The sequence below is a fragment of the Enhydra lutris genome, unplaced genomic scaffold (genome assembly GCF_002288905.1).
Source record: "Enhydra lutris kenyoni isolate GAN:26980312 unplaced genomic scaffold, ASM228890v2 scaffoldscaffold9, whole genome shotgun sequence".
In the NCBI taxonomy this organism is placed as follows: Eukaryota; Metazoa; Chordata; class Mammalia; order Carnivora; family Mustelidae; genus Enhydra; species Enhydra lutris.
The window spans coordinates 67,342,640-67,370,132 of record NW_019154093.1 but is presented as its reverse complement, the minus strand read 5'-3'; the positions used below and the strand labels follow the sequence as shown (position 1 = coordinate 67,370,132).

The following is a 27,493-nucleotide window of genomic DNA, read 5'->3' as shown; positions in this document are numbered from 1 at the left end:
TTCATTTTTCCCATCCCACTTTCCATCCATCACTGAATTCTTCCTCAGGCATAAACATAAGTCAGATAGAAAAAGAAATTATATTTCTGGCTATGGCTGTGGCTGTGTGTGAGGAAGAAGGATTTCAGCTGCGTGTGGGGTGGGGGAGGTCACTAATAGAATATCCCATTTATGATAAAAAAGAAAGCTACTCATTTATTTATGCATAGTAAAGTCCTAGACAGAAAAATATACATTAATACATAACCAAACAAATTATTTCAATACTATTTATAAATGACAGTGCATATATGCATATATAATAGCTACAAATTGGGTGCCTTGAACGGAAAACTCATATTGATAGTCTGCACTGCAAACTTTGTTTAAAGCACTAAATACGATATCAAGTCCTCTGTCAATGACAGCAGAAGGTTCCAGGCACTATTTGTTTCATAATACTGGATAGAGCTGACTCTTTACTTCTCCTTTGCAGATCAAGTTGCCACCAAATGCTAAACTGGAGCGTGAGAGTCAATCCTTGTTTGGTTAACAAATTCCCAGCAACATATACCCCCAAGCCCCCAGGAGTTGTAGTGATGTCATATCCGTTGCCCAGGTCTCCACACCTCTCTCGGCAGTTACTCCCTGTATCTTTTGCTTGGGTCAAAACTTTTGAGGTGGGCTGGCTAGATAGCAGCGGGAGAGAGGGTAAACTAGGGCTCGGGTTGGAGGAGCTTCAGCACCTCGGTCAGCGCCCACTGCAGCCTAACCCACCCCCTTGAGCTCACGCGGACTCCCTGCTCTGAGTGAGAATGCCTGCGGAATGATCGCCCCCCAGGGCGGCTGCCGCTGCTGCCGCTACTGCTACCGCCGCTACTGCTCCCGCCGCTGCTGCTCTTGCTCCTGCTCCAGCCACCGCCTCTGTCTCTACTCTGTTCTGACTGGCAGGCAGAGAGTGCAACTGACGAGGGAAAGGTCTCTGCAGTGAGAGTGGAGTGGCTACAGAAAAGAGAGTAAAGAGAGGGCAAAAACCCAGATCAGAATGCAGGCGACGTCCAACCTACTCAATCTCCTGCTGCTGTCTTTGCTTGCTGGATTAGACCCTTCCAAGGTATGGGAAATATTTAACTCTTGTTTGAAATAAATGTGCAATATGTAACAAACCGACCAAAAATGCAAATAAATATGGGGGGGGGGAGGCACGAAAGACAGCTCTCCCAGCTATCTTGAGGTGCCTGGCTTATCCCTACTGCTAAGATAACAAGGTGAACTACCGAAGGAATAGCTCCTCAAGGTAGAGTCCAGGCGAGGAGGGGTTGGGGGAGGGACCAAGAGCGAATATAATGTGTATGGGCAGAGGACTATGCGGCTCTTGGGGGGAATTTAGCTTATTCCGTATCCAAGTGCTTAATGCTCTCTTTTGAAGTCGGACGGGTAATGCAAAGGAGTTAGCAGTTGAAACAATGCAGTTTGTAAACATGTATTAGGAGATGGTGCACTGTTTCTTTGTTGAAAGCAGAGAAGCGTTTTCCAGCTGCTCCTGGTCAATAATACTCCCATCGCAGACATGCTGCGGTTTGTGTCCAAAACATTTAGGATGCTGCTGGTAACACACACGGCCGAGCAGCAGAGCTATACTCTGCCATGGCTGAGAGGCGTTCGTGAAAGGAGCTTGTGTTTATTTGCTTCTTTCTTTTTAAGAAAATTAGGAAGCACTGGGGAAGTTCTGATTAACAGTGTTAAGAAACAGGAAGTGAGAACCCTGTCAAACTAGGGAGGGAAAGAGGAAGGATGAGTTGTCTCATAGCTGTTGAACTCCGAAAATTATCCAGTACTGGTAATTAAAGTGAACGCTAAGCTCTTTTGATAAAAAGGTAGAAAAATATGGAGAAATATTTTCAGTTGTGTGCGAGAAACGTCTTTACAATAAAGTGAGATAATATGAGAGCTTCAGCATTCTAAGAAAATCACAATGACCTGGAAAATAAGAGATAAAGGCATCTGGTAAAAAGAATAAGAGATACAATTTTTGAAATAATTTTACTTATTTAGCTTGTCAAGAGCACTTGGACAAAACAAAAAAAATGATACCATGTTACAAAACCATATAAAGCTGCATTTGAAAATATTGTAAAGTTATTTTTAAAGCTTAACATTATCTGTGTAGTGTAGAGAAATGAAGTTTCTTTTCCTAATTGTATAGAACTAATATGTAACCAAGAATAATCTAGTATTATGGTTGACTGAATATAGTATAGGCCGAATATAGTATACATTAAAAACTTAGAGTCATATCATATATATTTGTAGTTATTTCTTTGCAGTTTTCATATTTAGAGAGACCTGATGAGAATAATTTTATTTTAAAGGTACGGTTATGCTGATATTGTCACTGTGAAATCTCCACACAGTGTGTGAATTCCACCTTAATGATCTTAGTAGAGCATTTTATACACTAAGGGGTAGCTTTACATCCAGGTAAAAAGTGTTGACTTTGTTTTTATATTTTTAAATTTTTTTTCTTTTTGTCTCTGGATTTATAGTGACACATCCTACTGCCACTCTCATTATACTCTATTGGTTACCACTTTTGAACATATTCAATTATATATCTTTTTTGTGATATTCTTGATAAAATAGTTTTTTAAAGCAAAGCCAATTACTGAGTTACTGTAGGAAAAAAAATCACTTAAAGTGAGATTCATTCTTTAAAATGAATTCAGAAATGTAGAGCTTTACCAGGAACTGCATGTGTGATGTGATTTGTCTGGTATGTTTAGTGTCTGAACACTTTTTTGAATTCTTGAACCCCACTCCTTGCCAAATTAGATACATATAAACAAAAAAGAGCTATTAAATAAAAGAGCTGTTAAATTCTCCAATGACCCATTTTAGTTAATATGATCTTTTCTAGTATTAAGAAGTTTATGTCTGTGTATTCAACTATATATAACTTTTCTTTTGACGTAGTGGGGCTGTTTAGTACAAGTAAGCTGAGAAATCCAGGGAAGGAAAACACATACATGAACTTTTCAAATTGTCCTTTTCAGATTCTAGATACTGCAATACAGTGTGTAAACAAGAGATGATATTTTGTTCTACACCATATATGACATTATAGAAAATATCAAAAGGTTCAGAGCAAATGATTTTAATGTCTAAAAACTTTTGGGGCTAGTAGACAAAATATTGCTCTAAAAAAGTTAATAAAAGCTACTGTTTTAGCAAGCTGTTATTGATCACCAATCTATAAGTATCCCTCCTAACCAAATCATAAATGGTACCAATGAATTCTCAAAATAATTGTCAATTAGGTTATGAACTAGAAATTTTCACAAATTTTATTTGTTCTTGCTTGAACTACTTAAGGATTTAGGTAATAAAATTAGCATTCATAATGCAAATTATGTGTGATGAAATTGAAATAAAAATCCAATGATACAGAAATGTTTAAGACCACAGTTCTTGGACAATAAGTAATAATTAACTGATGACAGTTAAATATACAGAAATTCTAAACAGTTGATTTTTTTTTAATATACTAATATGCTAGAACTGATATATTTCATAATCACATGTTTAAATAAATGCATTCAAATATTCTTCTATATTGTTACACTTTCTTTATAATAAATATATGTATAATCACACATGGAGACCCACAAATTGGCAAAATAGGAGAGCTCTTAAGAATAGGTTTTCTTGGGGCACCTGGGTGGCTCAGTGGGTTAAAGCCTCTGCCTTCGGCTCAGGTCATGATCCCAGGGTCCTGGGATTGAGCCCCGCATCCGCATCCGGCTCTCTGCTCAGCGGGGAGCCTGCTTCCTCCTCTCTCTCTGCCTCTCTGCCTACTTGTGATCTCTGTCTGTCAAGTGGATGAATAAAATCTTTAAAAAAAAAAAAAAAAGAATAGGTTTTTTGTTTTTTTTTTTTCAGGTATAGGATTTGCCACATGGATCAAATATTGGAAATCTAAACCCTAGTGATCATTGCATATTAATTGATCTAAAAACATTAAGTGCCAATTCCATTTCATGAAAGACTAGATAATGTTTATGTTCATGATCATTTTTCCTAAGATTGAAACTTCCAGATCTTATAGGACAATTTATAAAGTACTTAAGTATCGCCATCTTATGGTAAGATAAGTTACTTGAAAGAGAATTTTATTTTTAAATTAAAAAAAAATCCCAAACTTTTATATTTATAGAATGGACTTACTTTCAGCATGTACTCACTTTCTTTTCTCTCATTTGATGTATCAGAAAATTGGCAAAATTAGTATTTTCTTTCAGCAAAGAAAGGCAATTCACCATTAATTAATTATTTGTAATTTTTTATAGACAGGTTATCAATTTTCCTCCCAGAAAATTATGAGAACTATGTTTTGTTAATTAAAATCTTATTAACAAGTTTCTAGTTTCATTTAGAAAAACTTATAGGTATATTACTTTACCTATTTTAAGAGAAATTAATTTTATTTGTAATGGAGTGCCTGAATTACAGGCAATGTGTCAAACCATCAATCATTTAATAAGTAAATTTTTAAAAACCTGAAAGCTTGTAGGAATTCAATTATTGCTTACTTTTATGGAGAAAGGAATATTCCAGTGCTAGAAATTCCTGAGAATGGCTGCTAGATGGCATCTCTGTGCTTTTAAACTAAACACACTGAGTTCAGTAATGACCTTGATATTAGGAGAGTGAACCTCTTTTTCTTTTACAAGAAGATTTTTAGCAGACCATTATTCGAACATTATAACAAAATAGTAATTCCTGTGAATCAGAACCATGAATTTCTTTGCTCTGCAGTGCTGAAACAGGAAGAAAGGAAGAAATAAATGCGGCTGTGCAGGTTTTAAACAGAACATTTATACCAGAGTCTGATACTTGGGGAATAGTTAAAAAGCGGTGACATAGGCATAGACACACATTGGGGTGACTGTTGAACTTTAAGGTAGTTGTACCTCTGGGATAAATAGATTGAAAAATGCCCTAGCACACTTAGATGAAGAAAACATTCACTATCTCCTTACCTAGAAATATATTAAAGAACTTATCACCATGCTACTTGCTCACACCACAAACATAATAAAACATAACAGTGATTCAGCAATTATGTCCAACACCAAACTGTTCTTTCTGTCCAAAACAGCCCAGCTAATTAGAATTCTTGCATTAAATAAGACAGTTGCTTTAAAGCCACATAAAGATGATGGAAAACAAGAGAATTTCAATCATTATATTTTTAATGCTTCATAATGTAATTCACCAGGTATACATGCCTTTGCATTTTGGTATTGCTAAAGAAAATTATCAAGGACCTAAATTGGCTATGGTGGCTTTTGTACATAAACCTGAAGTTCTTGTTCTTTCAACTTTTAAATGAAATTAATAAAAAGCAAAAGCAGCAAGGGAAAAAAGCTGAGATAAATTTGTTGTAAAATTCACTTTAAAAATCTATCTTCTCCTGTATCTCCTATATGCCAGACACACCGTCTATACAACAGGACCAACTCAAATTAGCACAGAAAATATGGATCGATGGCATTTGACAAAACCTGTAATCACATACCCATAAACCCTGATATGATAAAAAGTGAAAAGTTCAACCCAACCCATCCATGTTTTGAAGGAACAAATTACTTTCTTACTCTGATTTTATCCCATTCTCCTTAAACCAATTGAATTCTTATTTTAGAGAAAGTAAATATTCCTTCTCACTCTCTTGGCAATTTGAAAAGGTTAAGTTTGTACTATTTTCATTTATTTTTCTTTTAAAATTCTATCCCATGTAATTTTGCAATTACTCTCTTTAAAAATGACTATTGGGATGATTGATAGGTTCCCTGTTGGGACGGCAAGTGGCACAAAAGTGAGAAGCACAGTAGGATGCAGGGTCCTTTATTCTCCACCCCCTTTTGCCACTATACATATGTGTGTGTGTATGTGTGTATATATATATATGTATATGTATATATATATGTATATATGCATTGTGTATGTATGTATAGATGTATGTGTGTGTGTATGTATGTGTGTATGTGTGTATGAGGACGACACTGAGGAAGCTGTGATCTTACCTATAAAATATGAAGCCTACATGTTCTTAAAAGTTCTTTGTTAAACTCTAGGAGACCCCAAGCTATGCTTTGCATGTTTGTGGGTCCCCAGCCCTCCCAACCCCATTCATATATTGAAACCTAATGCCCAAAGTGAGGGTACTAAGCCCTGAGGCTTTGGGGAGGTAATTAGGTCCTGAAGATGGAGACTTCACAAATGAGATTTGTACCCTGATATGAGGCCACAGAGAAAAAAGCTCATTCTTTCCATCACGTGAGGATACAAACAGAAGTCTACAACCTGGAAGAGGATCCCTGCCTGAACATGCTGGCACCCAGAGCTTAAACTTCCAGCCTCCAGAATTGTGAGAAATAAATATCTGTTTATAAGCCACTCAGTGGAGAACTTCGTTACAGCAGCCCACAGACTATGATACTTTATTTAATCATATTTGATCATTCATGAAAAATTAGCAAATCGTTTTGTAGGGTATAGCTTCTAAGATCATGAGATCATGTGATCTAAGATCATGAGATCTAAGATCTAAGATCATGTGACATCAGGGGATCAGCCTACCTAGATAATATCATGAAGTCTTCCTCTTCTGTGTTTGGCATTCAATAAAGCCTTAGGTTTTCTACTTCCTCACGAACCATCCTCTCCTTCCCTCTTATCTCCCCATACATGATTCATGTACCCGGGTTTATTCATTTACCCATCAAACGTTACTCACCCAACAAAGTGTGGAGTGGATCTGAAAACCAACATGTTTCTTGCTTCATCTCTAAGTCTTTTATTAAATGAAAAATTCTCTAGTGAAAAGCAAGAACTTATTTCTCACATGAAGGGAATTGCTAGTGTGATGAGATGTCGGAGGTATTTGGGAGGGCTAATTATAAAAGGTCCTGCTTATCTTTGCTGACTCTTCCCAAGCAGGAACATCCTTAAGGATTTTGGACTTGCAATCATTACAAAACTTCAATTTTTGTACTAACAAAATATATAAAGAAAAAAATGAGACTGGATAAAGCTAAGACTTGGCGTTTGATTTACTGAAGTGTTAAGCAGTCACATTTTACTTTAAATAAATTGGCATCAGTGAAATTAATAGAGGAGATACAAAACCAGACAGCTGTCTTTGTAGGTTGGATGAGATGACCGTGGGTCTTTGGATCATCTGAGCATTTAGGTGAATATGTATATGTGTATGTATATGAACAGATGATTTCATAGTGGCATTAATATATTAAAGTAACATCAAAAATTATCTAAACATTTACTACCTAGATCCCAGGTTTAAATCTAAAAGATGATCTTGAAATTAGTCATCCATTTACTCAGTCTATGCCACCTACCAATTAAAAACCTTGAAGGAGATTTTCTATGAAACTAGTATTATCATGGTAATTCTCTGATATAATTTTCCAATTGTATACCAAATTAATTCAACATAAAAAGGCAAACTGGACATGAAATCATGGCTTTAAGGCCTAACATGATTTTAAGGCCTAACTGTGCAACATTTCCGTAAGACAGTTATCTCTCTAAAGCTCACTTTTCTTAGCTATGGACTAGATGGAATAGCAATAGTTCATACCATTATTAATTATATATATAATTGTATATATGTCACTTATACCTATAAATCATTTATATATAAATCCATAAGTTTTTATATAAATATTTCATAACATCAATCTATAACCAGATCTAAAGTCTGTTTTGTACCATATGCTAAGATCGTAGTAGAAAAGAGCCTTTCATTACCTTTTTTTTCTTTGCTATTCCTTCTTCTCAGCTTTCAGAAAAGTGAATGTCATATTTCTATGTGATCAGCAGAATTTCTCAGAACCAGCCCATAGTTTTGGTCAAAGCTCCAATTTCAAAATATCACCTTGAAAATTTACATCATACTTATAGCCCAAAAGGCCCCACTTACAAATTTGTTAGAAAAGAAAAATACAAGACATGCAGAGTGTTTCCATAATATCAAAGCCAAACTACAACCAGAAAAGAGCTTTTAAACTAATCATGGAGAGTGTATCACAGAGAGGATGGATATATTTAAACAAAGATCTATCAACAGATAAAATTGCTTTTTTGACCAGATGAAAAGTGTAGGCTTCTTGTGTCTTTGCAAAGTATACCAATGATAAAGCAGTTTATTTTTTCTTAAGATTTTATTTATTTATTTATTTATTTATTTATTGGACAGAAAGAGAAAGCACAAGCAGGCAGAGCCGCAGGCAGAGGGAGAGGGAGAAGCCGATTCCTTACTGAGTAAGGAGCCCAATGAGGGGCTCAATCCCAGGACCCTGGGATCATGACCTGAGCCAAAGGCAGATGCTTAACCACTTGAGCCACACAGTCACCCCTATTAAGTAGTTAAATCCTCTCTATGATTTTAAAATATTAAAGAAAGAAGATTTAGAAAGGGATTTTCTCAAGTTACTCCGTCTAAATATGTTCAGGGCAGAAGGTCATTGTCTTGGTCCATTCAGGCTGCAATAACAAAATACCACAGACTGGGTTAACAACAGAAATTTATTGCTCACAATTCTGAAGTTTGGGAAGTCCAGGATCAAGGCACCAGCATGATCAAGTTTTGGAAATGGTCCTTTTCCTGGTTCATAGCTGGTTCCCTCTCATTGTGCTCTCACATGTAATAGGGGCTACGGAGCTCTGAGGAGTCTTTCTAGAAGGGCACTAATCTCATTCAGTGAGGGCTCCCCTTGATGACCTAATCACTTCCCAAAGCCCCCACCTCCTAAAACCATCACATTGGGTATTGGGATATCAACAATTTAGGCAGGTAGGAAGGACATAAATGTCAAGAACATAGCAGTCATGAAGAACTGACAACTTTATGAACATAATTTCTCTGCTCTTATCTCCTGGATTGCTTTCCTAGTCCCTTTGTTAATACTGGGTTTCTTGCTCTTTTTAACAGAGACTTTTACAAAGTGCTTAAAAAGACCTAACCCTTAATTAGCCACTTAATAATACTTCTTCTAATGTTATTCATCCAAAAGCAAGTCCACCTGAGTAACTCATGAATTCATTCTTTCCTTTCTCAGTTCAACTGATGTAAATAATATAAAGGGTAAAAATAGATAACTATATAATTTTTAGGATAGACTCTAATCAAGAAAAATTAATATTTAAGAAATGTATTATTTCAGAAATATTTGCACACCATCATTTAGTGAGATTTAACTTATTTCTGTTACTTGCTATAAGAGGTGGCAAAGCCTTTTGGGAAGGGGGGTCCAAAAATATAGGAACAGTATAAGAACATCTCTATCAAGAGTGCCATTAATTTGAATGTTACTAATAAAAATATTCAAAAATATTCTTGGAATTAAAAAGTAGAGTTTTCTAAAAACATTTATTTTTTTATGTTTTAAAAAACAAGTGTTCTAAAGTATATATCATAAGGCTATACCTTCCGTCATTCTTATAACAAGCCTTCAGGAGAATAAAAATAAGTTCAGAAAGAGGATCACAGATGCTGTTGTGTTCCTCCTTTCGCCTCTCTTTGGAAAGCTCTTTCCCTCCTCTCCATATGTCAAAATTTTACCTATATTTTAAGATGCAACTCAAATGTCACTTCTTCCATACATCCTGCCCTAACACTCCTCATACCCCAGAAGAAGAGGTAATCCTGAAAAACTAAGAACTCCTAAAAGAAAAGAATCATGTTTTATTCATCTTTGCATTTATAGCCACTACACTGTCTCTGAAATAGAATAGGTGTGCAGTGAACATAGACTGAGTTGGATTTTTCCCCCCCAAATTTGCTTTCCTCTATTGCACTCTATTTCTAATCACTTTTAGTACACTTTCCACTTTTTTTTTCCCCCAGTTGGTTATTTATTGTATTATGTCTCCCTGAATAAATTGTAAGGTAACTGAGGTCAGACCCTGTCTTAGTCATTATCTTATCTTTTCCCATCTAGCGACTAGTATAGTATCTATTCAGGTAAAATACTTAACAAGTATTTGTTGAATGAACAAATATATAGACGAAGGAAAAAATAAGTCAAGGAACACTTAAAAAACTCAAAATCCTGGGTTAAATATAATATGTGTTTAGAGTCCACGCTCCCAATAGAAAAGATATTAGGGGCAGGAAAGTAAATTTTAAGAATCTTTTCAGGGGCTTAGACCACTTATATCTGGTTATTTATCTTAAAGGATGCAGCAAGATTATGTCTTTTTAAATTTTTGATTAATTTCCTGTCCTACCTTAGCATCTTTAGTGCTATTTTTGACTTTTCATAGCTCTCTGGGATACAACAACCTTAATACTCTTAAGAATTACCTACTGTGCTTCCTGATACTTGGTAGTAATGTTAGCACGTCCTCTTATTTCTTGGTGTGTGTATAAGCATCCATTTTATTTGCATAGGTTTATAAGTCTGAAGAGTTTATCAATGTGTACCCATGTCTTGACTACTTTATTTTATGTAGTGTCTTAGCCTTACGTGATAAATATTTCTCCATCTCTTTGTAGGGACTCCATTATTTTTTTAAGAATATAAAATATTCTCTTAAAATTATTCTCTTACTACACGTTCTTATAATAGTACCATATAAAGAAAAGTAATATTGCCTCTATATTTGTACTACTTATTAAATGAGCACAACGCCATGATACAGAACAATATTAAATGATTAGGAGCAAATATAGGTAGAGTGGAGTTAAAAAAATCATCTGAGGGGCGCCTGGGTGTCTTAGTTGTTAAGTGTCTGTCTTCAGCTCAGGTCATGGTCCCAGGGTCCTGGGATTGAGCCCCATGTTAGGCTCCCAGATCAGAGGGGAGCCTGCTTCTCCCCCTCCCCGCTGCTTGTATGCTCTCTCTCTTGCTATCTCTCTCTCTCTCAAGTAAATAAAATCTTTAAAAATAGAAAAAAAATCATCTGAATTTTAACTTCTAAATATCATCAGAAAATTCAATATTTTCATGATTAACTTCGTAGGCTCAAATGCTCTGGAAAGAAATGTCAGTAATAAATTGTCCTAACAGCACAAACAAACAGCTACCTAGATAACCCCAAAGGGAGTGCATAAATTGAATAGATGATCTTTTTTATTTTTCCAACTAAGTTGAAGGTGATTAAGAAGCATTATCCCATGACGATTTAAATAGCATTACTAGAGGGACCAATTCCAGATGGCAGGATTTCTTCAAATAGAGAATCAGTATTGGAAATGTTGATTCACTGCACCAAAATGTCATGGGTGAAATATTAACTTAAAAAAGACAATAACACTTCTGGGAATGATCTATGTCTATGGATGCTTAGGGAATTGTTTATCTGGAATTAGTACCAATGGTAAGTATTTTTACACCTACATACGTTTTGTGGCATGATAACTATATCTTAGTGCGTATCACTGTAGTACTAAATAAACAGAAATATTATCTGGCTCAAGACCCACTGAATACTTTTGATTATACTTACCATTTATTATTTATATTGTGCTACAGATATATTCTACTCTTTACAGAAAGCTGAATACTAGACAAAGTCAGAGAATAAAATAATTCTAGTTTGATTACATATACCTTAAAGCCCTCTAGGGATAAGCAGGAGGAAATGTATAGAGACTTATGAAGCTCATGCCAAAAAAGTAGCTATTGTAATATAACTCAAAACTGGGCATAAGATATGTGAGAGTAAGGAATCAAGTGGACGGGATCAATCAATAATTTACACATGGTGCCCTTATTTGTTCCAAAGCACCATGACTTTCCTGTCAGTTAAAGCAATTAAAAACTCCAACTCTAAATATTTGTAATGGAGTAAGACTGTAAGAAGTGATAAAATTATAAATGAGCTTATATGTGACAAAGAGGTGGATACACTCGTATAGCTGAAAGAAAAGAAGGGTTGAGGGGGGATGAGTATTTGTTTACACACTAGCATAGACTGAGGCTTTTACAGATGGTGTGTTCATCTGCCAACATGCATTCGAGTTATTTCAGGTGGTTTACTGCACCCCCGCACAGAATGATTGCATTCATTAATATGAGAACTGGTTACCATTTTCTTACTGTTGGCATTCACTTTTAGAACAAAGTCTCTAATTGAGTTCAATTTATCTTTAATATCTCTTAGTAAAAAAAAAAATGGGAGGAAAAGGCAATGAAAACATCCTTATTTCCTTTTTCTTTCTTGCAGCTTACCTTTGCAAAGAGAGAGGCAATAGAAAGGTGATCGTATTTTGTCCATTTGTAATCATTTCTTTTGGAAAAGATATCCCTCAAGGGACTCAACCTAATTAATATTAATTTAACATATAAAATGAAAATAAAGGAAGAGAAGAACCATACCAAATCAAAGCAAGTTACATAATAATTAGGAAATTGGAAATTTCACAGTGTTATAGACAGTGTACCAAATTAGGAATTTAAAAAGCTGGGGCCTAATACCAGTTTTGCAACTGTCTAGTTGTATAGCTTTGGACAACTCATTAAATTTTTTTGGTTTCCATTTCCTCATGTACAAAATGAAGATGCTGAGCAAAATGCTCTTTTTTTATGGGTGGGTCCTCCTAAAATGGGACACAGTCATATCTTATAAATGTAGCTCATCATTCTTTCATCCTTCCTTCTGCTCATAGACTCTCAAATTTTTAAAATTAAGGGTAAAACCTAGGTCTCTTTTACTTTACTTCTGAAAATCAAAGTTAATATCATCTGTCATCAAGAAAATCATGGTAAGGGACGCCTGGGTGGCTCAGTTGGTTAAGCAGCTGCCTTCGGCTCAGGTCATGATCCCAGCATCCTGGGATGGAGTCCCACATCGGGCTCCTTGCTCATCAGGGAGCCTGCTTCTCCCTCTGCCTCTGCCTGCCATTCTGTCTGCCTGTGCTTGCTCTCTCTCCCTCTCTCTCTCTCTGACAAATAAATAAATAAAATCTTTAAAAAAAAAAAAAAAGAAAATCATGGTAATTTAGTCATATACACAGTGACACCAAAATAAATGTAACATATATAAGCTCATTTCTCAAGCATTACAGAATATTTAATCTTTATTTTGTATCCTTCCTTGTTATTAGCTTTTGAAGATTCAGTGAAAAACAAATGAGTGAAGGACATTGTGTTTCTTTATCTGACAGTAGTTAAAAGAGACTCTAAGGGTTACAAGAAATAGAGAGACCACCTATTTTATTTTTGCATAAAGGAATAACCTCCATGACATAACTGAAGAATGGTTAGCAAGCTTCTATCCATATGTTTTTATTATTGGGGAGTGGGACAGTATTCAGGGACAATAGTCAAGGGACTGGATTATTTTTAATCAAAAAATAATTACAAAGTTTCTTTTTAAATTATGACTTCAGTGATATTTTCTGCTACTGAATTATGATTCATTATTTGGCTAAAAACAGTACAAAAAATGCATATGGACAGTGATAGACAGAATAATGTCCTCCCCAATGATGTTCACATCCAAATCCCCAGAAACTGTGAATATGTTTGTTACCTTACTCGGCCAAATGTGACTAAATTAAAAATTCTGAGATGGGAACATTGTCCTAGGTTTTCTGATGGACCCAATGTAATAAAAAGGACCTTATAAGAGGATGGCTGGATGCTTAGAATCAGAAAAAGGAGAGAAGATGACAGAACAGAGACTGGAGGGAATCACTTTAAAGATGGAAGAAGGGGCCAAAAGCCAAGGAATGTGGGCTGCCTCTAGAAGCTGGACAGCCAAGAAAATGGATGCCTCTCTACAGACTCCAGCAAGGAATACAGCCTTGTTAACACTTCAGTTTTAACCTCAGAGAACTTCATATCTCTGCCCTCTAGAACTGTAGGACACCAAATTTGTGTTGTTTTAAACCACTAAGTTTAGGGTAATGCCTTATAGCAGCGATAGGAAACTAATACATGATTCTAGATGACATTAATTACTATGTAAGCATGAAACGTAAGTCAGCCAAATAATGCTACAGTCTGTGCTTGTGAATATTAACATTAGAGAAACAATAGATGTAAAATTACAGGGAGTTCTAAAAAGTAAAGTTAGATAATATAGAAATGAAAAATTGTTTAAAAAGAAGACTAATTAGATTATACATAACCTTAATTTAATTACATGATAGATAACCATTTTCCCTAGCTTGACATTTATAAGATACAAGTGAGTCTTTCAGTTGTTGTTAGGTAAAATCTGCCTATAGAATCTCACTCTCAATCTAAGAATTAAGTGGTTGTCATTTCATTTCTTTGCCAACCCAGGACCTTAAAAGCATTTGATGCCACATTCTTTATACTGGATTTGTCATCTACAGTGAAAATGCAAATAAATTGTCTACAAATGATTTACTAAAATGATGAAGACAACTCCTTCTTTTCATCAGTCAAATTTGATCTAACAAAGGCACTTGTATGTCTTCAGATGAAAGCAATTTTGTTTAGAGAACCAATGCATGTTACACAATAAAGGCATGGTCAAACATGATGATTGTTTAATGATATTCCACAATGTATAAGCAAGTGTGCAGTTGAAGAAGAAAATTGTGTTGTTGAATTTGCTTATTTAATTTTAAATAATTGGGATTTGGGTTTAGCTTTAGGAAAATATACAAAGTGAAGAAAACAGTTAGTCCAGAAATTAATTACGCTCAATGATCTTAATTAATACATGTTATATTTATATTACATTCATATTAGGATAAATTTTTCAACAAATACTCATGCCTGGCAATATTGTAGGAATTGGAGATAAAATACTTTTTAAAAGGTATATAGTTACTACTCTCAAAAAGCCCTTAATGTTTTCTACCAGAGAACTCAATCAGATATATTAATAATTACAGTACTACCTATGTCCTATAACAGATACTTGCATCTGACACAAGTCAAGGATAGAGAATGAACATCTACAGCAGGCTAGGCATAAGAAAAAATTTCCTGGGGGGAGTGATGCTTAAAGGAAGATCAGCAAGACAATAAAGGAAGAAAGGGGCTTCCATTAAAAGGCAACTCATATGAAGTCACAGAGATATAAAAAAGCATGTGAAACACTTTAGAGCTTTCAACATGACTTGAGTTCTTTTACTACTAATTTTATGAGAAGTAGGTGAAGTTGATGAAAAAGAGAGCTATTGGTAGCATTAAAATGGTAGAAAAATGATTACCTAAAGTGTCCAAGATTTGACCTATACCAGATTTAAACATATTTCTAGCCTTTAATTACCTTAACCCAAAACAAAGAAATAAAACACAATGTATATGTATTATTGTAGTTAGAGTTATACAGAGAAACAAAATCAACAGGATGTGTAGGGGTGTGTGTATGTCTGTGTGTGCACTCATGTGTGTGTGTGTGTGTGTGTGTGTGTGTGTGTGTGTATATATACATATGAATATATATCATACATAATATATAAAAATATTGATGATGAAGAATTGGCTCATGCAATGGATATTTCCCCAGACCTGCAGTCAGCCAGCTGAAGGCCCAGAAAAGCCCATGGTGTCAATCCAATCCAAAAGCCTATAAGCTCAAGACCTAGAAAGAGCAAGTGTTTCCGTTGGAGTTCAAAGATAGGGGGAAAAAAATCAATGTCCCAACTCAAAGGCAGTTAGGCAGAAATTTTCTTTTACTAAGTCCTTTATTTCTATTCAGGATGCCAACTGTTTGGGTGAGGCCCACCTACATTAAGGAGAGGAATCTGCTTTACTTAGTATACCGATTTTCAACTGTCATCCAGAAACACTGTCACAGAGATATTCAAGGTAATGCTTGACCAAATATCTGGGCATACCATGGTTTAGTCAACTTGACACATAAAATTACCTAACATAATCACATTAAAAATGTATATATATATATATGGTTATATGTCTAGGTGTCTCTATTTTATCTCTTTCTATCCAATCTCATCTCTATCTACCTTTTTTAATTCTCAAAATGTTAAGTTACTGAGAAGAACCCCAACACATCTTACCCCAAGATCTCTATGACTTCATGGTGATTGTCTGTCCCTGCCTCATCCATATCATGCTGATTAAGCTCCCCTATGAACTGTGAATGGAGATTCCTTGCACATTGTGGACTACATCACCACCATCATACATGAAAATTATTATTACAAAATAATTAAAACTATTATAAATCTTCTTAGAACAAGTCTGTTGTCAAGATAGTTCCACACACAAATGATCTTCTACTATATTCTGATCTAGTTATAAGAGGATTCTGGCTTGGTCAAATTGGTTTGCAATTTGACATCGCCTAAAACTGTCAGGTTGCATACTGAATTCAAATTCTATTGACCAGGTTTTTTCACCATGCAAAGGTTTTTCATCTTGGAATTTCTTTTATCTTTATTTTTCATTTTCCTTCCTTCCTTCTTATTTTATTCCTTTCCTTTTTTTTTTTTTTTGTATTCATTCAAAAAACACAATAAAACCCCATCATAATGTTAAAAGTCGGAGAAGAAAAGTTCAAAAAATGTAAAACTGGTTGCCACGTTGCAACAAAATACCAAATGGCTAGGGTAAGCCTGCTCTTGAAGTTTGGAGCCAGACACCAATAACATGACATTTGCATCATGTTGGAGGCCACGATAAGGCTTGAAACGAAGACCAAACCAGGCCCTGACTTGTGTCTCCCTTTAAGTCCAAATGCCTTAATAAAGGGTTACGGACAGGAAAGGTTGAGTAGCACTGAGAAAGGGTCTGTGCTATGTGTTGTGCCTACGTGACTTCCCACATGTACTCCCTACAGAAGGGAACAATGTGGTCAGGGTCATAAATTCTTAGTTGGTCCTTGCTGTTCCTGTACTTCCCATAATCCATTCCCTGGTTGATTGTAACTTCTTGTATCAATAGTAGCTAATGGCATTAGCCGTGACTACCTGGCATCACGAGATTTGTTTGTAGTTAATGTAAAACTTGTTATAGGAACTTGTGGTTACTCCTTCTCTTGTGGTCTGCCTTATAAATGCTTGTAAGATGTGGAATAAAATCGGCACTGTTGGACGTCCTCCTCAGTGCTCCTCCTGCCCCCATCTCTTTGTCTCTTAATTTCTTTTGACCATCCTCTTACCCTCACATTCCTGGTCGATTTGTCACGCCGGCCGCGATAGCATCACCAGGGACTTATGGTGCAAGATTTTCAATGCATTTTTAGAATGTCTGCCACAAACCTAGCATTAATTGGAATCTAAGGATATAGGAGTGACCAATGAAATAAAAGTCTCTGCCCTCATAATGCTTAAAATCTAACTAAAATAACAAACAAATAAGCAAATTGTATGTCACGTGATAATACACTATGTGGAAGGAAAATAAAACAAAGAAGAGTAAGTAAGAGGCAGTGACATGTTGTAAGGTCCCACAATAGTGGGACAAAATAGGTCCCACAATAAACCTGATACTTGAGCTGAGACATGAAGGTGAAGGAGTAAGCCATGTAGATATCTGGCAGAAAAGAGTTCCAAGAACAAAAAAAATTAAGTACAAATTCAGAAAAGCAAAAGCACACAAGTGGCAGGTTTGAGAAAAGGCAAGGAGGCTAGTGAACAAGGGAAATGAACAAAAAGGAAACTAACAGGAAATGAGATCAGCAGTTTAGCAGGGAAAAGATCATGTGGATTCCTCTAAGTGGTTTGAAGGAGTCTGTGGGAAGGGAAGATACTTGTGTGTTTTGAGCACAGATGTGACATATTATTTTACTTCTGGTGATAAGGGAAGAAGAGAGACCAGGTGGTATAAAAAATTAAATTAGTGGTGGTAGCTAACAGAATTTATTCAATGAGTTGAAAATTGGCAATGGAAGTTTTTTGGCTTGAGCACTTGGAAAGAAATAAGTCTCTCAAGATAAAAAACCCACTGGGAGAAGAGATCAGAAGTTATATTTTAGAGTTGCTAAGTTTGAAATGCATATTAGATTCTCAGAGTCTATAAACTGAGGGCTTTGGAGGGGAGGGAGGTACGGGGTTGGGTAAGCCTGATGGTGGGTATTATGGAGGGCATGTATTGCATGGAGCACTGGGAGTGGTGCATAAACAATGAATTTGGAACACTGAAAAAAATAAAATAAAATGAAAAAAATGTCAATTAGACATCCAAGTGTTGTTTTTGAGTAGGCAGTTGGTGTTTAGAGCTCAGTGGAGAGGTCTGAACTACATATATCATTTTGAGAATCATTAATACATAGATAGTACTCAAGCCTGTAAAACTGGAGGGGATCGGTGAGAGAAGTGGCCTGAACACTAATGCCTCAAATATTGAAAGGCAAAAAGCTGAGGGAAAACTAATAATAGAGACTGAGAATTTATGAAACAGGAGGAAAAGTTGGAGAAGATACTGTCCTGAAAACAATGTGAATGAAATGTCTCAAGGAGAAAAAATGATTAAATTAAATTTTCATATGCTCCAACTGGACCAAGTAATATGAAATTCAAAAATGAATCGTCTTTAGAAATGGAATCACTGGTGAGATTGATAAATGGATTCAGTACACTGATGGTGACAAGTCCTCATCTTAATGGGTTCAATAAAGCATAAAGGAAGAATTATAGATAACAAACAGATATAATTCTGAGGAGTTCTGCCATGAAGAGAAGAGAAATGGGGTAAACCTAGAGGAGGATATGGTATCAGACATGCTTGGTTTTGTTGAGTCTAAAATGGAAGAAATAACACCACGTTGTAATGCTGATAATAATCACAAATAATCATGAATGGTTTTAAATAGGATCACAGAGAATTCTTCTATGGGAACAGGTGGGAAGACAAAGTATGTGTACTAATGCTCTTTGTGGTTTAGATAGGGGAGTGCAGACACATGGAAGCTCTCTTGTAATTGCTTTCATCTTCTCAGTGAAATAGAAAGCATGGTCATCAGCTGAAAGTGATGATGGGTTATTGGTAGAAAGAAGAAAAGAATAATGCCCTGAAAACTGCAATTAGGAGCAAAAAGGACAGCTTTTCCACTGTCAGGCTGTGATAGAGGAGTGTGGCAAAGGGCTTGGGAGTGCCTTAGAGGCAGCTGTCTACTCAGGGGAGAACGAGATTTCAATAAAAGTAAAAAGGTGAAGAAATTTTCAGAGAAGAGAGTAGACATGAGGGAATGTCACTAATGATTGATTGTGAGTTTCTCACATGTTGCTGTCTGCATTAAATCGATAATGAATCTTTCATGTACATTGAAAGACAAGTCTGAGTTTTCCCCAGGAACTAGTTATTTTTTCACTGAGTCTATGAAGAAGTTTAGCTAGCTCAGATCTCTCTTGATGTGGAAAACGTACAAAGCCATAAACTAGTTGAAGGGCATTCAACACAGAGTATTATAGAAAGTGAAAAGATGTATCACTTCTTTTCCCCACACTTTGGGCCAGATTTATCTTAGATGTCATAGCATACCCAAGGGAAGACTCAACCACTGAGTCTTCCAAGTTGATATGGTATAACCAGGAAAGACAGGCACAGCTGACAGCCAGGGGGATTGTATATTTTAACCCTATTGGGCCAAACCTCTGCCCTGAAAATTTCCTTGGAACATTTTTAAAGCAACACAAGAAAGTTGTGTTGCTGACTGATATGGAGGCTGTCATCCAATTAGCAATTTTCCCACATCCATGAGAACATATTGTAATAGTCCCACCAAACACATACAAGAAAACTGGGTTCACTTTTGTTTCTTCCACAAATCCTGAAACCAAAATAAAATCTTATTTCAATGTACTACATTAATGCAAAGAAATTTGTAGTTTGTTATATTTAGCAATTTATTTCTGCTCTACCATATGTCTAAAGGAGACATGGCTCACATATGTCTTTTAATCTATTTTACAATGTCTTTCTAATTATCCAACAAACATAACAGAAGAAAAATGTTAAGTTTAATTTTATGTGACTAAAGCAAGCAAAAGAAAAAAAAAGATCCATGTGACATTCTTCTCGTTTTCTTGCTATGAGGTAACATTGTAATAGAATAAAAGGAATTGTAAGGTAATATAATGATGTTGAAAAAAAAATCGGGAAATAGAAAAATTAAAACGTGCTGATGTATTTGTGCATATGTGTACTTGTGTGTAAAGAAGGGGAAGTTTCATCTGCCAACTACTAAAGTAGAACTTCAACCATCAGAACTTATTACATAAATTATATAAATCAACAGCATGAATTATAAAATATTTTTAAATGCAGCTTGATTATTTCCAATTCACATAATAATCTAAGTTAGTCCCACAAATTTTACTTGAACTGTTGCCTAATAGAAAGCTTTAGAACTCATTGAAAAAATAGATGAGATCACTTTCAAATTATCCTGTCAATTAAATGAGCATGGGTGATTTAAATTCCCCATCAAAATTCTGTTTATAATAAAAAAGCTTATTTCCTTCCTTCCTTGCTTTTCTGCCTTTTTTTTCTTTTATGCAAAGAAAACACTATTTTTAACCTCTATCATAGTTACTATATGATCCGAATGATGGGAAATTGCAGTAAATAACATTTCTTGATTGAAATTATAAGAAATTATGTGCCTTCCTTGAAGCATGTTACTTCTGTGTAAATCATGTATTTCTTGGTATTATAATGGGAAAATAATACCTCCCTCATGGGACTACATGAAGGTTAAATAGTATTTTGAAGCACCAAGTCCACTGCTTAGGATTTAGTAAGTGCTAAATGAATGGCAGCTTATTTTTTCAGTAATTAGTGTTCAAAAACATTGTTTGTGCTATATGTCCTACTTCTTAACTAATGTAATAATCTGTAACCTGACATTATTCATTCAGTTCACCTTATCCAATTTTACATGATTTCCAATATATCTTATGAAAAAATAAAAGATATCTATTCTTTTCAGAAACTCTACCTACTTCTGGCACCATTCTCATAAAGTTTTTTTTTTTTTGTTTGTTTGTTTTTTTAGATTATCTTTTGGAAGAGTGGTGTGAACATGTTAATATTTAGAACAAAAGAAAAAAAAAGAAAGTATTTTACAAAGACCCTTCACAATAGAAAAGGCTATGTCTGTGGGAATAAATCGACTGTAATTATTTTTTTAAAAAGGTAATAACCAATGATTTCCCATAGTATTAACAAACGAGGATTGGAAGGAGGCAATTTTATAGGTTCTACCCTTACTCGTTTACAGATCATCTCTCATCTCTTGAACAAAGCTTGTTGTATTGAAATGCTTTTGCAGAAAGTAAGACAGAATTGAACAAATGCCTCCTAAGGCCTCTTCCAGGGCTGGGATATATGGTGTCTCATTTCAACAAATCTTTGAGAAGCACATGTTCATTCAGGCCCCCCACATGCTGTAATTTTAGCTTGTTCCAATTTTCTATGCTCTTTTTTGTAAGCATGTCCATTTGGTGTTTGTCTAGAATCATAGTCCGTGTTCATGAAAAAGAGAAATACACACAGATCTAAATTTCAGTTAACCGTGGCCCAGCTCTTTAGCAAAATAAAATATCTCAACTCAGAGATTCATTGAAGATGTGAGAATAGAATAAAATCAGTCATTGGATCATCTGAGAACTTTTCCCAACTGTTAAAGTGAGAATGTTGAGAATGAGGAAAAGGTTGATTAAAACTCCCAAATGAATATTATTTAGTCACCAATCATTTTGGACTCTTCCATTTTAATAAAGGACGTTAATTCTACCACTAACACAGTTGTTAAAACATAGTTTGTATACCTACCATTGAAATTTTTAGAGAGTAAAATTTCTTGTTTACTATTACCCAAATTTTATTGAAAGCATTGTTAAGAGCAAATAATTCAGGGAAGGTTGTTTTAATATACCAATATGTAAGGCCAGACTGTCCATGAAATAGAGATATATACTGCAATAGCTCCCTCTTCTTCATTATATAGTTCTTATCAAAGTGTATTTTACATTAGGCAAAGTAGTATATTTATAAATGTATAAAAGATTTTAAGATCCTCAATAAATAGGGGAAGGATGGAAAAGTTATCCTTCTTGGAGTCCAACATATAATAAAACCTTCAATTTTTTTTTTTTTTTTTAGTTTAAGGAATATAGAATGGTAGCTAAAAATTCATGAGATAGAATTGAATTTGATCAAGAGTTTCTCCTTATTAGCTATGGAACCTTGAGAAATTAATCTCTACAAACTTCATTTTACTGATATATAAATCCAGGGTAAAGTGAAACATATCTCATAAGATTGTTGTGGGGGACGTACATGAGATATTTCCTGGAAGTATCTGAAACACAGTAAGATAAGGACAATAAAGATGTTATTACCAATTATAGCCTGATGGCTAATTATATTATTAATATTAGTACTTTTATGTGTGTAACTCATAAAATATAAAATACACACATATATGTGTAACCTCTTTTTAGGTTACCCATTATGTAAGCCCTCTCCATCTGAGCATTTCACAGAGTAGAAAAGGAGTGGGTGCAGCTAACAATCAGCAGTAGTCTGTCCACTCCTGGGCATCCATCCAATGACCAGATGGTCACTACAATCCACCTGGACACATTTAATTCTCCTGCACATAATACCAGGTCAGAGTTCCATAAGTGGGATTTAACCATAAAACAGAGTAATTGGAAATTACCTAATTACATATTAGGTAAATTTATTTTAAAAGACTCATGAAAAATCTAAACAAACACATATCACTAATTACAAATCACATTGTGTCCTAGTGTCTGGGGAAGTTCTATCTCTTAATCATATGTCCTTTCCTGTCTGTCTTATTACTTTTTCAAAGAGTTTAAAATGCCCCATTGAAATAATGTTCACTAAAGTGCAGTTATTCTTTTGTTAACTTATAGCAAATTCTTAAATCTTGCTCCTCATTCCTCCTGTACTTTCCTTCCTACATGGCTTTCTTTTATGCTCTTTCTGTCATTGTTATATATAGTGTTCCCCTCCTTTGACAACTCTCTGTATATGCATATTCCATTGTTTCTTATGTTCTCCTAAATATTTTTTTCCTTAAGAGTGTATCTTCTATGCAATGAGTCACAGTCTGCTGCCTTTCTCTTACTTTTATTATCTCTTTTTGATAATTTCCATTTGTCTGAAAACAGCAATCTATAATGAAATCATTGTGTTATTTGTGTTAGCAATCTATAATGAAATCATTATGTTATTTGTGTTATAAGCATTAATAATAAGTGGTTTCCATTTTTCTGTGACAATGGGACAATGGTCACTTACAGTTCCAAATGGCATTTTGTTGACTGAAATGGGGCTATTTTTATCCTCAAGAAACACTGATAGTTTTTTGGGGGGGGAAAAAAGATTGGCTATATATAAATCAGAAAGCCACCCCCTAAAAAATGGTTCTTTTAGGGGGCATCTGGGTGGCTCAGTGGGTTAAGCCTTGCCTTCGGCTCAGGTCATGATCTCAGGGTCCTGGGATCGAGCCCCGCATCAGGCTCTCTGCTCAGCTGGGAGCCTGCTTCCCCCTCTCTCTCTGCCTGCCTCTCTGCCTACTTGTGATCTGTCAAATAAATAAAATCTTTTTTTAAAAAGTTTCCTTTAGGAAACAAAGCAAATTATTTCAGTTATTTTGTGAACTTCTCTACCTATAGGAAAATGACATAATTCAAAAACAAAACAAAATAAAACTTTTAAAAAAGTGTTTCCTTTTAGACATTCTTTAATGTCCAAAGACTGTTTCTTATGGTTCCATACAGAAAAAAACCTCAGTGCACAAATAATAAGCTAAAATTCATTTTAAAAATTTAAAGCATACATGTGATTTAGCCTAACAACTACTTTCTGGCCATGGAACTATGTAACTACGTTGCAGTGCCAATTTAAATGTTAATCCAAATACTATGGGACAATATCTACATTTGCACCCATAATTGTCTCCAAATAGTAACTGCCTGGAAGAAACACGGATATGGAGTTAATTTAGATCACTGAAATAATCTGCTTCTGTGAAACAGGGAGAATCACATGCTTTTGTCTGTAAAGTACTTTAATCTGTAAAGTACATCCCGATGTGGAACATCTATTGATAACTTCATACTGGCTCCCCATTAGTTAGAGTCGATTCATAATCAACTCAGTAGACAAGTTCCACGGTAGTGGTGACAGAGCAAGAGCTTTTCTGACATCAACAGGGGTATCAGCCACATGAACAACAACAAAGACATGAAGTTCTTTTACTGAATTTCCTCTTCTTGAAAGGACAAATGAGGGACCATGTAGAAAAAATAGAGTTGTTTCTCATTTCTTATTCACCCTCCATCTTGTTTCAGAGAACATGCTTCAAGAGGATGTTAAGAGAGTCCCTGATTCATGGGGCTTACAGTCTAGTTGTGGAACAGACTGAATTAAGAATAGATAACTAAAGAGCAAAATGACATATATTTGCAAATTGTCCGTCAGAAGACTGAGTCAAAGTACAGGCATAAGGAAGCGTTAGAGTTATGTAGCATGAGTTGACCCTGTCAGGGTTAGCTTAAAGCAGGACCTCTGCATCAAAAAATGCACCAGAAGCACAATAATAAAGTCACAGGACATTATAGGTCCTTACCACGTGGGTAAGAGGAAGTTTATAACTTCTCCACAGTGGCATAAAGATAAAATTATGGAGGGAGCAACATTGATGCAATGTCCAAAACTAAAGAAAATAAGGGTACCACTGGGGCAACTGAGGTGTCAGAATCTTTAAGTCATTATCTCTATAACTCCAAAATCATGAGATCTGGGGGATGACACCAAAATATTTCCAGTATCATTACAGCTCCTAAAATTAGTTAACTATGAATAGACTGATTTTAAGCAGTATATTTCATACAGAAATACCCAAAACCCTAGAAGACATTAAATCATGCATTCGTGCACTAATTTATTTCACAACCATGAGTAAAATACTAGTCATTGACAAGGAAGCATAAAACCTAGACACAGCAAGTGAAAATATCTAAGCAATAATTGCTAATTTTGTCAAATAGTTTTTGAGCACCTGTCATGTTTCAGGCACTAAATCCTTTACTAGTGGTATAGAATCTGTGTGAGCTAACAGAAATGAAAAGCACTATCAGAGAGTCAAGAAAATACTGTATACTGTGACATGAACTGGGTCTTGAGGCTGAGCAGAAAGGAATTTGGCAAGTGAACAAAAAACCTTAGAATGAAGGGGCGCCTGGGTGGCTCAGTGGGTTAAAGCCTCTGCCTTCGGCTCAGGTCATGATCCCAGGGTTCTGGGATCGAGTCCTGCATTGGGCTTTCTGCTCAGCGGAGAGCCTGCTTCTCTCTCTCTCTCTCTCTCTCTCTCTCTCTCTCTCTGCCTGCTTGTGATCTCTGTCAAATAAATAAGTAAAATCTTTAAAAAAAAAAACAAAAAACAAACAAACAAACAAAAAACCTTAGAATGTAGTGATCTTTTGTAAGAGTAGAAAGTTTAGGCTGTGTGATTTCAAAAGCCTTGGGAAAACATAAAGTCAGAGCAAGTTTATTTTCCATCTGTTCCTCTTACCAAAACCTTCAAGAATCCTAAAGTTTCTTCAGAAAGAAATGTGGCATTCCACGTAAAATCCTCCACACTGTCCCCTCATCTCTCTTTCTAGTCCCTTGACACTTTCTGCCATAGCTCTACCAAAAATTGTACTATTCGAAACTATCTATGCTTTTAGAGTCTCCATTTCTTTGCTCTGTTTTATATATATATATATATATATATATATATATATATATATTTATCTTCAGAAAGAAATGTGGCATTTTTTTGCTTTGAAGATGAATTATTTCTACTCTTTAACTTTTAAAACCTATTGACCCTTCAGTTTCACTTTGCCTGGAAAGAATTTGCTTTTTCTTCCATGGAACCACAGAACTTAGTTTTTATTTTTGCTGTAACATTTAAAGGGCCTAATTTTTCAAGTCACTTGTGTATGTGTGAGATTCCCTCATGAACATCATGAGATGAAATCTGACCGTCTTAATTTTTGCAGTCACCCCAGAGGAGGAACAAAGTAGCTTCTCAGTAAGTGGTTGTTGCATGAACTAAGACTGATACATCTAGAAACTCACTTTTTGTGATACAAACAGTCCAAATTCAGAAAAGCAATGCTTGTTCTCTCCAAGTGAGAGGGATCTCAACTTTTCAGCATAGAGATGATTTTAGAAAATAATTAATCTTATAAAACAAAATGTAGATCTTCTGCTTTCTAAGAGTTGCAGATCCTTCATATCAAGGACCAACACAGCAAAAAGTACTGGACAGCAGCCGAGAGCACTGAAGTTCTAGTCCTGGGTCACCAGTGTTGACTCAACAATATACCCTCAATGAGCTCTCTGGAATTCAACGACTTCATAAGAAAGTAAAGAGGTTGGATTCAGTCATGTCTAAAATGTTCCCCAGAATAACATCCAGACCAACATCAGGCTTTAGTCTATCTCAAGAATTACCCAATGAAAGATAATAAACATTTCAACTGGATAAGATAATCCACTGGAAAAAATATTCATTAAATGGAAAAAGAAATACATTTTGTATATCAAGATCATTGCACTAGTTTTCTCTTTCTGCCACTGAAATGCATGAAGAATAGCGAACTTACAACATTATCATAAAGATGTCTGATATTTAAAAAGGCACAATTTCCAATATAAACAAAGGTTTTAAATATCCTCCTGGAAATATCACAGGATGGTCCTCTGTGGGACAGTTAACATCCAGCCTTCCCAAGGAACAATAGGTGTCATATCACCATTACTTTTTCAAAGGACTATGAAAGCAGTAAAATTAAATGTCAGGGACTTGAAACAAACTGAACAATAAACTTAAAAAATATCAGTTATGCCACATTGTTATAGATCTGCAGAGATAAAAATACAATTTAAAAAATATTTCCTGAGGGGTAACTTGGGTGACTGTCAGTTAAGCGACTGGCTCTTGGTTTTGGCTCAGATCATGATCTCAGGGTCGTGGGATCTAGTCCTGCATCAGGCTCTGTGCTCAACCTAATACGGAGTCTGCTTGGGGCGTTTTTCCCTCTTTCTCTCCACTCCTCTGCCCACCCCCTCACTTACATGCACCTGTGCATGAGTTTTCTCATGCTCTCTCTCAAATAAAATATTTTAATAATACTTACTGAACTATGAACTCAACAGTTGACTTTTTAAGATTTATCTTAAAGTCAAGTTTAGAAACACACACACATCCACAGTGTATGCACACAAAAACACACACCTAAAATACTTAAAGCAAAACTAAATTAGATTTCATCCTACTGGCATATAAATTACATAAAAGAAAGCTATTACTCTATTTCCATTTGGAATATTTCTCATTCTCCTAACAACTTACCTTAGAATAAATAAATAAAAAAAAATGATCTGACCAAATTAAGATGTTTCTGTTAGCTCTATTCTTTTTTTTTTTAAAGGAAACACAATGGCCTTTTTTTTTTTTTAATTTATTTATTTGAGAGACAGAGAGAGAGCATGAGAGGGGA

General features: G+C 35.3%; 1 protein-coding gene across 1 annotated transcript in view; it reads left to right on the top strand.

Annotated features, from left to right (window-relative positions):
• Positions 1 to 508: 508 nt before the first annotated feature.
• LOC111143166 (olfactomedin 3) overlaps positions 509 to 27,493 on the top strand; it is a 194,881-nt gene continuing 167,896 nt past the window's right edge. Inside the window, exon 1 of the mRNA XM_022496678.1 lies at positions 509 to 1,093. Coding sequence (XP_022352386.1) covers positions 1,025 to 1,093 — 69 coding nt within the window. The 5' untranslated portion in view covers positions 509 to 1,024. The remainder of the gene's footprint in view (positions 1,094 to 27,493) is intronic.